This window comes from Bufo bufo, chromosome 2 (assembly GCF_905171765.1).
Source record: "Bufo bufo chromosome 2, aBufBuf1.1, whole genome shotgun sequence".
Classification (NCBI taxonomy): Eukaryota; Metazoa; Chordata; class Amphibia; order Anura; family Bufonidae; genus Bufo; species Bufo bufo.
The window spans coordinates 100,566,513-100,580,007 of NC_053390.1; the positions used below are offsets into that span (position 1 = coordinate 100,566,513).

General features: G+C 42.7%; 1 protein-coding gene across 1 annotated transcript in view; it reads right to left on the bottom strand.

Moving 5' to 3' along the window:
* Positions 1-13,495, bottom strand: part of CD180 (CD180 molecule) — a 32,954-nt gene that overhangs the window by 4,405 nt on the left and 15,054 nt on the right. Inside the window, exon 2 of the mRNA XM_040421362.1 lies at positions 1,591-1,757. Coding sequence (XP_040277296.1) covers positions 1,591-1,757 — 167 coding nt within the window. The remainder of the gene's footprint in view (positions 1-1,590; positions 1,758-13,495) is intronic.

Consider the following 13,495-nt stretch of genomic DNA (forward strand, 5'->3'; position numbering starts at 1 on the left):
ATTGAAAATTTGGCAAAAAATTTTAATTCTGAAATTTCATCTCCATTTGCCAATAACTCTTGTGAAACACCTAAAGGGTTAAGGAAGTTTTTAAAATCTGTTTTGAATACCTTGAGGGGTGTAGTTTCTTAGATGGGGTCACTTTTATGGAGTTTCTACTCTAGGGGTGCATCAGAGGGGCTTCAAATGGGACATGGTGTCAAAAAAAACAGTCCAGCAAAACCTGCCTTCCAAAAACCGCATGGCATTCCTTTCATTCTGCGCCCTGCCGTGTGCCCGTACAGCGGTTTACGACCACATATGGGGTGTTTCTGTAAACTACAGAATCAGGGCCATAAATATTGAGTTTGGTTTGGCTGTTAACCCTCGCTTTGTAACTGGAAAAATATTATTAAAATGGAAAATCTGCCAAAAAAGTGAAATTTTGAAATTGTATCTCTATTTTCCATTAATTCTTGTGGAACACCTAAAGGGTTGACAAAGTTTGTAAAATCCGTTTTGAATACCTTGAGGGGTGTAGTTTATAGAATGGGGTAATTTTTGGGTGGTTTCTATTATGTAAGCCTCGCAAAGTGACTTCAGATCTGAACTGGCCCCTAAAAATTGGGTTTTTGAAAATTTCAGAAAAATTTCAAGATTTGCTTCTAAACTTCTAAGCCTTGTAACATCCCCAAAAAATAAAATATAATTCCCAAAATGATCCAAACATGAAGTAGACATATTGGGAATGTAAAGTCATAACTATTTTGGAGGTATTACTATGTATTATAGAAGTAGAGAAATTGAAACTTGGCAATTTGAAATTTTTTACAAATTTTTTGTAAATTTTTTCTAAATAATTATTTTTTATTTTTTTACTTCATTTTACCAGTGTCATGAAGTACAATATGTGACGAAAAAACACTCTCAGAACGGCCTGGATAAGTCAAAGCGTTTTAAAGTTATCACCACTTAGTGACACTGGTCAGATTTGCAAAAAATGGCCTGGTCCTTAAGGTGAAATAATGCTGTGTCCCTAAGGGGTTAAAGAGATCTTACGTACTACATATGAACTATGAGCATACTGTCTGATCCTTTGAACTTGAAGAAATAATTCGTCACAAAGCGAATTTCTTTGTGAAACTCAGCAAAGCAGCCGAATCAAATTTTTCTAAACTTTGCTCATCTCTACCTAGAAACACCAGAGTTTATTTTAGTGCCTCCATGCTCTGGCTATTAGAGTGGGGTCTATATGTTGTATCAGGGCATATGGGAGTTGGCTGTCTTGATGAGACAAGGGCCCAGACTTACTAATTTGTCCAAAATCTGTCTAGAAAGTGTCACAATTTGGTGCATCTAGGGTTACTACACTTTTTTTTCTCAGTGTAAGCCAACCAATAGTTGATATAGAGTCAGAGAAAAGTGTCTGTTCCTGCACCAGATTTACCATCCAGCCTGAGCCCCTGTGATACATCTGGTGCAGGTCTAGGCAGCCTGTCTAAGCTTACGCCTTCTATAGGGTTAGTAAATCTGGGTCAATACATTTTACCACAAAACTGTTACTAATAAACAATAAAATTGCATTCTAAGCAAATTTACTAAATGACTTACCGTGTTAAATCTAAATATTCCAGGTTTGTTAGACGACTGAAGACCCAGTAATAAAGGGCAAGCAGTGAGTTAAAGCTGAAATCCAGTGTCTCTGTGCTGGGGGGTATCACATCTGGTACCTCCTGCAGTCCCAGCCCCTCACAGCTGTAGCTTTTATTGGCAATAACCTGGAAGTTTTCATCAAATAAAAGAAATGATGCACAAAAAGTAGAAGACAAATAACAAACACAACAGAAATCTAATATCCAGTAAAGCTGATAACAGCAATATAAATACAAGATGGCAGTGTAGATCTAGTCTTAGAAGTTGGGATTAGAAGGGATGAGACCTTCAAACCACTTTACAAAGAGTTTTGTGAAAAAGTTTCTGAACCGACGCTGTAAAATAAGCTGTAAAGCTCCTTACACTTTGCCCCATCTGATCGTGATTGTTTGCCCATCTATGTGATATGTATACAGTGTAGAGTCAGGGCCCCCTCCCCTTCTATAGGAAGCAAGATCATGTGGCCATCATGTGATTTACTCATGTGACCTCGCTCCTGGCTGTCTCTGGCCGCATCCTCTTCTGGTTGGGTGTTGAACAGTTACTACATACCCCAAACTAGTGTGCCGATACAGGAGATTCTGCGGCCTTACATTGAACACATCCAGTTACTGTCCAGTGCCTGCACAGAAGGATGCAGCCAGGAGTAGTCACATGGGGAAGTCACATGACCACTGCCATCTTGATTTCTATGGTAGGGATCCTTTACGCTGTTTACATAGCCTGTAGCCTTCTAATAAGCAGTTGGCCTGAAGTATAAGGAGCTTTACAATTTATTGTGCTAATTATTGACTTAAAGGGGTTCTGCACTTTGTTTTAACTGATGATCTATCCTCTGAATAGATCATCAGCTTCTGATCGGTGGGGGTCCGACACCCGGGCCCCCCGCCGATCAGCTGTTTGAGAAGGCAGCGGCGCTCCAGTAGCGCCACGGCATTCTCACTGTTTACCGCCGGCGCACTGATGTCACAATTAGTATCAATTAGCGTGGGCGTGGCTAAGCTCCATTCAAGTGAACAGAGCTTAGCCCCGCCCACGCTAGTTGATACTAGTCGTGACGTCACTGGGCCTGCGGTAAACAGTGAGAAGGCGGCGGCGCTACTGGAGCGCCGCTGCCTTCTCAAACAGCTGATCGGCGGGGGTCCCAGGTGTCGGACCCACGCCGATCAGAAGCTGATGATCTATTCAGAGGATAGATCATCAGTTAAAACAAAGTGCAGAACCCCTTTAATAAATATTTTTTATAAATTGGCTAAACCCCTATTGCTACTAGGCTTGGGGCTACTTAAACCGAATGTGTCGTCAGAAAGTGACCTATTGTTTAAATAATGTTTTTATGTTAAATGGTTAGGCTAGTTTTACACTAGTCTAAGAATAAGAAGGTTAACAGGCACTCAATCACACAGAACTGTATTAAGAATTTATATATTTAATAACCAATACACAATACAACAATTAATAATAAAAAGATATATAAAAAGATAAAAAACACTATGAAGGCATTCTCGCAGCAGAAATGATTATTCAGTTATCGTATATATATCTAGGCACATTTACCAATCAAGATAGTTTCTTGTCTAAACACATTCCCCAGTCAATTATATATCATCATGATTTGTATTATGAAATATACCATAAATAAAATGCAAAAAATATACAAAAATATTAACTAATTCAAATGTTCAATAATTAGTAATAACAGAGGAAATTACCGTAATCATGTTAGTTGATCCAGATACTGAAAAAATGTTGTTCATAATTCATCCGATAATAATCCAACTAACATGATTCATTTCCTCTGTTGTTACTAATTATTGAACATTTGGATTAGATAATATTTTTGTATATTTTTAGCATTTTATTTATGGTATATTTCATAATACAAATCATGATGATATATAATTGACTGGGGAATGTGTTTAGACAAGAAACTATCTTGATTGGTAAATGTGACTAGATATATATACGATAACTGAATAATTATTTCTGCTGCGAGAATGCCTTCATAGTGTTTTTAATCTTTTTTATATATTTTTTTATATATATTTTTATTATTAACCACCTCAGCCCCCAGTGCTTAAACACCCTGAAAGACCAGGCCACTTTTTACACTTCTGACCTACACTACTTTCACCGTTTATTGCTCGGTCATGCAACTTACCACCCAAATTAATTTTACCTCCTTTTCTTCTCACTAATAGAGCTTTCATTTGGTGGTATTTCATTGCTGCTGCCATTTTTACTTTTTTGTTATTAATCGAAATTTAACGTTTTTTTTGCAAAAAAATGACATTTTTCACTTTCAGTTGTAAAATTTTGCAAAAAAAAACGAGATCCATATATAAATTTTGCTCTAAATTTATTGTTCTACATGTCTTTGATAAAAAAAAAATGTTTGGGTAAAAAAAAAAAATGGTTTGGGTAAAAGTTATAGCGTTTACAAACTATGGTACAAAAATGTGAATTTCCGCTTTTTGAAGCAGCTCTGACTTTCTGAGCACCTGTCATGTTTCCTGAGGTTCTACAATGCCCAGACAGTACAAACACCCCACAAATGACCCCATTTCGGAAAGTACACACCCTAAGGTATTCGCTGATGGGCATAGTGAGTTCATAGAACTTTTTATTTTTTGTCACAAGTTAGCGGAAAATGATGATTTTTTTTTTTCTTACAAAGTCTCATATTCCACTAACTTGTGACAAAAAATAAAAAGTTCTATGAACTCACTATGCCCATCACGAAATACCTTGGGGTCTCTTCTTTCCAAAATGGGGTCACTTGTGGGGTAGTTATACTGCCCTGGCATTCTAGGGGCCCAAATGTGTGGTAAGGAGTTTGAAATCAAATTCTGTAAAAAATGACCAGTGAAATCCGAAAGGTGCTCTTTGGAATATGGGCCCCTTTGCCCACCTAGGCTGCAAAAAAGTGTCACACATCTGGTATCTCTGTATTCAGGAGAAGTTGAGGAATGTGTTTTGGGGTGTCTTTTTACATATACCCATGCTGGGTGAGATAAATATCTTGGTCAAATGCCAACTTTGTATAAAAAAATGGGAAAAGTTGTCTTTTGCCAAGATATTTCTCTCACCCAGCATGGGTATATGTAAAATGACACCCCAAAACACATTTCCCAACTTCTCCTGAGTACGGAGATACCAGATGTGTGACACTTTTTTGCAGCCTAGGTGGGCAAAGGGGCCCATATTCCAAAGAGCACCTTTCGGATTTCACTGGTCATTTTTTACAGAATTTGATTTCAAACTCCTTACCACACATTTGGGCCCCTAGAATGCCAGGGCAGTATAACTACCCCACAAGTGACCCCATTTTGGAAAGAAGACACCCCAAGGTATTCGCTGATGGGCATAGTGAGTTCATGGAAGTTTTTATTTTTTGTCACAAGTTAGTGGAATATGAGACTTTGTATGAAAAAAAAAAAATCATCATTTTCCACTAACTTGTGACAAAAAATAAAAAATTCTAGGAACTCGCCATGCCCCTCACGGAATACCTTGGGGTGTCTTCTTTCCAAAATGGGGTCACTTGTTGGGTAGTTATACTGCCCTGGCATTTTCCAGGGGCCCTAATGTGTGGTAAGTAGGTAAATGACCTGTGAAATCCGAAAGGTGCTCTTTGGAATGTGGGCCCCTTTGCCCACCTAGGCTGCAAAAAAGTGTCACACATGTGGTATCGCCGTATTCAGGAGAAGTTGGGGAATGTGTTTTGTGGTGTCATTTTACATATACCCATGCTGGGTGAGAGAAATATCTTGGCAAAAGACAACTTTTCCCATTTTTTTATACAAAGTTGGCATTTAACCAAGATATTTATCTCACCCAGCATGGGTATATGTAAAAAGACACCCCAAAACACATTCCTCAACTTCTCCTGAATACAGAGATACCAGATGTGTGACACTTTTTTGCAGCCTAGGTGGGCAAAGGTGCCCAAATTCCTTTTAGGAGGGCATTTTTAGACATTTGGATACCAGACTTCTTCTCACGCTTTGGGGCCCCTAAAATGCCAGGGCAGTATAAATACCCCACATGTGACCCCATTTTGGAAAGAAGACACCCCAAGGTATTCAATGAGGGGCATGGCGAGTTCATAGAAAAAAAAATTTTTGGCACAAGTTAGCCGAAATAGATTTTTTTGATTTTGTTCTCACAAAGTCTCCCTTTCCGCTAACTTGGGACAAAAATTTCAATCTTTCATGGACTCAATATGCCCCTCAGCGAATTCCTTGGGGTGTCTTCTTTCCAAAATGGTGTTATTTGTGGGGTGTTTGTACTGCCCTGGCATTTGAGGGTCTCCGCAATCATTACATGTATTCCCAGCATTAGGAGTTTCTGCTATTCTCCTTATATTGAGCATACAGGTAATGAGATTTTTTTTTTCCGTTCAGCCTCTGGGCTGAAAGAAAAAAATGAACGGCACAGATTTCTTCATTCGCATCGATCAATGAGGATGAAAAAATCTCTGCCAAAAAAAGAAAAAGGAGGGGAAAGGCGTCTGCCAGGACATAGGAGCTCCGCCCAACATCCATACCCACTTAGCTCATATGCTCTGGCAAACCCGATTTCTCCATTCACATCAATCGATGTGGATGAATAAATCATTGCCGGGATTTTTTTTTTATATATACAAAGTGTTTGCCAAAGTATATGAACACCGCCACCTCCTCAGCTCATATGCCTCGGCAAACGTATCTTTTACTGCAGAGGAGAAATCTCGTCTTGCAGCGCCGCATATACCGACTTGCGTGTAATCTGACAGCAGCGCAATGCTTCTGTCCGAATGCACATCAGTGCTGCAGCTAGTCGATCGGTTGGTCCACCTGGAAGGTAAAAAAAACAAAACAAAAAAGAAAAAACCAGGCCGCAACGCAATAACTTTATTAACTTTAGAACAGAACATATTAACTTTTTTTAACTTTTTTAACTTTTTTACTTACCGGTAATTTTTTTTTTGTTTAGTTTTTTTTACCTTTATAGAACAAACCTCTCCTTCCCCATGGGACAATGTGCAAAGCGCAAATCGCCCAAAGATGTGGCGAAGTACGTTATGCACTTTATCCCAGGTGAAAGGAGAGGTTTGCAGCAGCTGTGAGTAAAAGGGTCCTAATAGCCCTGTGTGCCTGTCCTGTGAGATGCAATCCCTATGCTATGTGTACCTGTGTGTGGTACTTCCGGAAACACTCACCAAAGCATAGGGCAGGGTGGTCAGGACAGTCAGGACAGAAATAGCGGGTGTCACGCCTTATTCCACTCCTGCTACAGACACGACATCTTTTTCGGGGTGACGGTTGGGTTGAGGTACCAGGAACGACACTGGGGAAATGTCGCTTGTGTAGACGGCTAACTACACTGGTGGATGGGGCCACGGAACCTCCTGGGTAAAGGAGGTTCTCGATGATCTCTTCCTGGAATTTGAGGAAGGATCCTGTTCTCCCAGCCTTACTGTAGAGAACAAAACTATTATACAGCGCCAATTGAATTAAATATACAGACACCTTCTTATACCAGCGTCTGGTTCTGCGGGAAACTAAATACGGAGACAACATCTGGTCATTGAAGTCCACCCCTCCCATGAGCGCATTATAGTCGTGGACACAGAGGGGCTTTTCAATGACACGGGTTGCTCGCTCAATTTGGATTGTCGTGTCTGCGTGAATGGAGGAGAGCATGTAAACGTCACGCTTGTCTCTTCATTTCACCGCGAGCAGTTCTTCCTTACACAAGGCAGCCCTCTCCCCCCTTGCAAGACGGGTGGTTACAAGCCGTTGGGGGAAGCCCACGCGACTAGTTCGCGCGGTGCCACAGGCGCAAATCCGTTCTAAAAAACAAATGCCTAAAGAGGGCCACACTTGTGTAAAAATTGTCCACATAAAGATGGTACCCCTTGCCGAATAAGGGTGACACCAAGTCCCAGACTGTCTTCCCACTGCTCCCCAGGTAGTCAGGGCAACCGACCGGCTCCAGGGTCTGATCTTTTCCCTCATAGATCCGAAATTTGTGGGTATAGCCTGTGGCCCTTTCACAGAGCTTATACAATTTGACCCCATACCGGGCACGCTTGCTTGGGATGTATTGTTTGAAGCCAAGGTGCCCGGTAAAATGTATTAGGGACTCGTCTACGCAGATGTTTTGCTCGGGGGTATACAAATCTGCAAATTTCTGGTTGAAATGGTCTATGAGGGGCCGAATTTTGTGGAGCCGGTCAAAAGCTGGGTGGCCTCTGGGACGGGAGGTGGTGTTGTCGCTAAAATGCAGGAAACGGAGGATGGCCTCAAATCGTGCCCTGGACATAGCAGCAGAGAACATGGGCATGTGATGAATCGGGTTCGTGGACCAATATGACCGCAATTCATGCTTTTTTGTCAGGCCCATGTTGAGGAGAAGGCCCAAAAAAAATTTAAGTTCGGAAACTTGGACTGGTTTCCACCGGAAAGGCTGGGCATAATAGCTTCCCGGGTTGGCGGATATAAATTGTGTGGCATACCGGTTTGTCTCTGCCACGACTAAGTCCAAGAGCTCCGCAGTCAAGAACAGCTCAAAAAAACCAGGGCCGAACCGATTTGAGCCGTCTCAACCCGAACTCCAGACTGGGCGGTGAAAGGGGGAACTAATGGTGCGGCTGAAGTTGGTGACTGCCAATCAGGGTTTGCCAGCACCTCAGGGAATCTAGGGGCTCTACGGGCCTGTCTGTGCGGTGGCTGCGACGGGGTAACTACTGCACGTGCCACCGTACCAGCTTCAACTGCCCTTCTGGTGCTCGCCACGTCACCATGTTGTACGGCAGTGCTGGTACTAGGTCCAGGGAGGGCTGCGCTGCTGGTGTATGCCTCACCACGTGATCCGGCAGCGACAGCCCCACTCTGCTGCTCTTGAAGCGGATCCTGCATAACCTGTGGTCTAGCGACACGCCTGGTGCTGCCAGGGACCTCAACCTCCTCATCCGAACTTTGGGTCAGAGAGCCACTGCTTTCTACAGGTTCATATTCTGACCCGCTAGATTCGTCAGATGAGGGTTCCCACTCCTCATCCGACTGGGTCAGAATCCTGTAGGCGTCTTCAGAAGAATACCCCCTGTTTGACATTTTGGACTACTAAATTTAGGGGTATTCCCTGAGACTACCCAAGAAAAAAAGCAAGCCTGTCTTACAAAGGGGAGGCTAGCGAAGTACCGGAGGCCGCTGCGGTTGATAAAAAATATCAAAACTGATTTTTTTATCGCCGCAGTGCGTGTAAAATGAATGTGCAGTGATCAAAAAAAAATAATAATTTTTGTCACTGCGGTGGGGGGTGGGGCGGGCGTGGGTGAACGCACGTGTGGGCGACCGATCAGGCCTGATCGGGCAAACACTGCGTTTTGGGTGGAGGGCGAGCTAAGGTGACACTAATACTATTATAGATCTGACTGTGATCAGTTTTGATCACTTACAGATACTATAAAAGTACAAATGCTGATTAGCGATACGCTAAACAGCGAATAAGTGACTGCGGTGCGGTGGGCTGGGTGCTAACTCACGCTAAACTACCTACCAAAGGGGCCTAAACTATCCCTAAAATCTAACAGCCAATACTAGTGAAAAAAAAAAAGTGACAGTTTACACTGATCACTTTTTTTCCTTTCAATAGTGATTGACAGGGGCGATCAAAGGGGTGATCAAAGGGTTAATTGGGGTGCAGGGGGGTGATCTGGGGCTAAGGTGTAGTGTTTGGTGCTACTCACAGTTCAGTCTGCTCCTCTGCTGGATCCAACCGACGAAAAGGACCAGCAGAGGAGCAGAGAAGCCATATAACAGATCATATTTACTAATATGATCTGTTATATGGCTTGTGATTGGATTTTTTGAAAATCGCCAGCCTGCCAGCCAATGATCGTTGCTGGCAGGCTGGTGACGAACTTGTTCTTTTAATTTTGCCGGCCCGCGATGCGCATGCGCGGGCCGGCTTTGAGCGAAATCTCGCGTCTCGCGAGATGACGCGTATATGCGTGATTGTGCGCAGCGCTGCCACCTCCGGAACGCGAATCTGCGTTAGGCGGTCCGGAGGTGGTTAATTGTTGTATTGCATATTGGTTATTAAATATATGAATTCTTAATACAGTTCCGGGTGATTGAGTGCCTGTTAACCTTCTTATTCTTAGACATTTATCACTTAAAGGCTGTGGGGTAAGCCTATGGGGGTGTTCCGCGGCCGTGAGCGGTCCGTGGTATCCCGGCCTGGATTCCTGCTGACAGCAGGAGCGCACGGCGTCATTGGTTGCTATGACGCCGTGCGCTTCATGCCGCCGCTGCACTACAGTAATACATTCGTATAGATCTATACGGCGTCACAGCAACCAATGACGCCGTGCACTCCTGCTGTCAGCAGGAATCCAGGCCGGCATACCACGGACCGCTCACGGCCGCAGAACACCGCCGTGTGCATTCAGCCTCTAACAGTGCACCTATAACCAAATATCAAGACGGTTGAGCCGCTATATCACTTTCTTATACTTTTACACTAGTGTCTGAGAGCTCCGGCAGGCTGTTTCGGCAGGGAGCAGGCTGCCGGAGCTCTCTGGAATAAAATTGCCGGAAGCTGCCTGACGGCCCTATGACCTGTAAAGGTAACTTTTGAGTTGCCATCACATAATCATCACAGGCAGGATTACACTGATAGTTATCACCTCTATATAGATAATACCTCAGGATCCACCATCCGCAATAGGTGATATCACAGCTTATCTGCTCCCTCCTGACCTCTGCACAGGTCACAGAGCATGCCTAGAAAACTCTCCCATAGAAATCAGTGAGGTCCCCTATGGTCCAATGTGGCTGCTCTCAAAGAACAGAAAGTTTTAACTTGAAAGTCTGAGCCTAGTGCTCAGTGTGAAAGCTGCATGATTTTATGATTTTTTTATTTAAATAAAGTGACATGGAAAAATATCCAAAAATTCGAAATAGAAAAAATAATTCAACTATCGGTCATTTTCTCGTGACAGATTCCCTTTAACTACTAGCATGTCCTTACACAGCTGGGCTTTCGCTTTCTGAAGATACCCCTGTTGTAACCACCTTTTCAGCATTAGTCCTCTTTCACATTTTGGTGTCTGTTTGAAGTCTGTGAAAAAAAATCCGCCCGTGTTTCATTTGTAAAGATATCCGTGAGTGGATCTGTTTTTAGTCTGGGTTTCAGTTTTTTTGTTCTGTGTGTGTCATCTGTATTGCACAGACACTGCTCAGCTGAAAATGACCAAACACATTGCCATTCTTGTTGTGTCAGTGGTTTTTGCACAGTTCCATAGACTTCAATGGGTGTGTTTGGTCCGCATCACACACCAATTGAGTGCATGTCTCTGAGACTACTACTCCTAGCATCCACTATGTACTTAAACTACCTGCAGTCCCTGTGCAAAAGTACATAGGGACTGCAGGTAGTATAAGTACATAGTGGATGCTAGGAGTAGCAGTACCTAGGACTACTACTCCAAGCATCCACTATGTACTTATACCACCTGCAGTCCTTATGTACTTTTGCATAGGGACTGCAGGTAGTATAAGTACATAGGTGATGCTAGGAGTAGTAGTACCTACTTATGTACTTGTAACGTACAGCTCCTATGTAGAAGTACATAGGAGCTGCTTATATATATATTTATATTTTTATTGTTGCAACAAGAAAAAAAAAAAACTTCATGCTCACCTTCAGTGTCGTGCTGCTTTCTCTCTCGCAGGCTGAAGCAAAGAGACAAACAGGAAGCTGCGCCACCAGCTCCTCCTATATCCAGGTGCAAATCGGAAAACCGGATCCGGCGACGCTGCAATTTCCATAGCACTTGGTACCGGATCCGGTGTTAATACATTTCAATAGAAATTAATGCCGGACAAGTGTTGCGGAATTTTGGCCGGAGAAAATACTGCAGCATGCTGTAGTATTTTCTTTGTCCAAAATCCGTACAGTGACTGAACTGAAGACATCCTGATGCATCCTCAAAGGATTGCTCTCCATTCAGAATACATGGGGATGAAACTGATCAGTTCTTTTCCGGTATTGAGTCCCTAGGACGGAACTCAATGCCGGAAAAGAAAAACGCAAGTGTGAACGTACCCTTATTCTTTGACCCATGGTTAGTGTAAAATTACTAATGTGTGAACAGATACATTAAAATGAATGGGTACGTGTGTTGTCCATGAAAAATTTGGGCAGCACACGTCCGTGATGTGAAAAATGGAAATGTGAACCAGGCCTTATGCAGTAAAAGAACTCCTCTATTACCAGAGATGTTAGGCATCTTCAGCACTTGCACAATGAAGCGAGGACTACAATGTCTTCTGCCACCTGACTCATATCCCAGATTCATCTTAGGAAGTAGATGAGCTCTTTTCCACCATGATGCTGTGACGGAGGCAGCTTTAGAAAGCCAATCCCAGCTTCATAGTGGAGTGTTAATATCAATTAATTCAGCAAATTCTAGGATCGATCCCTGACATGTCTAACGGTAGTTTCACACTAGCGTTTTTCTTTTCCGGCGCTGAGTTCCGTCCTAGGGGCTCAAATCCGGAAAAGAACTGAGCAGTTTTATCCTAATGCATTCTGAATGGAGAGCAATCCGTTCAGGATGCATCAGGACGTCTTCAGTTCAGTCTTTTTGACTGATCAGGCTTTTCAGAAAAACGTAGCATGTTGTATTTTTACCTCCGGCCAAAAATCCTGAACACTTTGACTGAACGCCGGATCAGGTCTTTTTCCCATTGACTTGCATTAACGCCGGATCCGGCGCCGTGTGTTCAGTCAAACCGGATCAGACTTTTGCATGTTAAACCCGAAAAATGTGAAAAAAAAGTTAAAGTCCATAAATGGCGGATCCGTTTTTTCCAATGCATTTTTTCATTGTGATCAAAATCCTGATCAGGATTCAAATGTAATCAGTTTTCACACGTTTTTCCGGATCCGGCGGGCAGTTCCGTTGACGGAATTGAACGCCGGATTCAAACAACGCTAGTGTGAAAGTAGCCTTAGAAGGGAGCAGAAGTGGTTTTGCTTGTAATAAATGTTTTCCTATCAGTACCTTCTATCAATCACTTTGTATCTTCATACATAAGGACAGTAATGTCACCTAGCTAAAACGATTCCATATGAAGATCACAAATAGAAGCCAAAACTCCAGGGATAAATCCACTGTGCCGACTTGAGCAGGCGATGAATTGAATTGACCCATCTAGTTTTAAACATGAACATATGGGGTCATTTATCAAAATGGTGTAAAGTAGAACTGGCTTAGTTGCCCATAGCAACCAATCAGATTCCACCTTTCATTTTCCAAAGAAGCTGTAATACAATTGAAAGGAGGAATCTGATTAGTCACTATGGGCAACTAAGCCAGTTCTACTTTACACCAGTTTGATAAATGACTCCAATACACTTTTGCAATACTTGTTTGGACTTTTCCATTAAGTACTCTAATGGGGACACTACTGAACCATCCTGAGCCACTGAATAATATTGACTTCAGCTCCTTTTTACCAGCTCCATTTATGTTCATTGCCTATATGCTCTAATAGGTCATATGGAATGGCTCTGTCTTTCTGAGACATTCCCTTGAAGCAGGGGTGTAATGGCAACTTAAAGGGGTTCTCCGGGAATGAAGAAAATGAAAATACTTAAATATTACTTCATTATAAATATACTAGACATTAAGCCCGTTACAATAACGGGCGCTAGAACAGTAGTGCATAAACATTAGTAGGAACAGTCTATATTAAATGGCAAGGGGATGATGTGGCACTGACTGGTGGTGCTGAGACTGCTGGCTGCGACTGCTGGCACTGAGTGTTGGCTGTGGCTGAGACTGCTGGCTGCAGCTGGTGGCTGA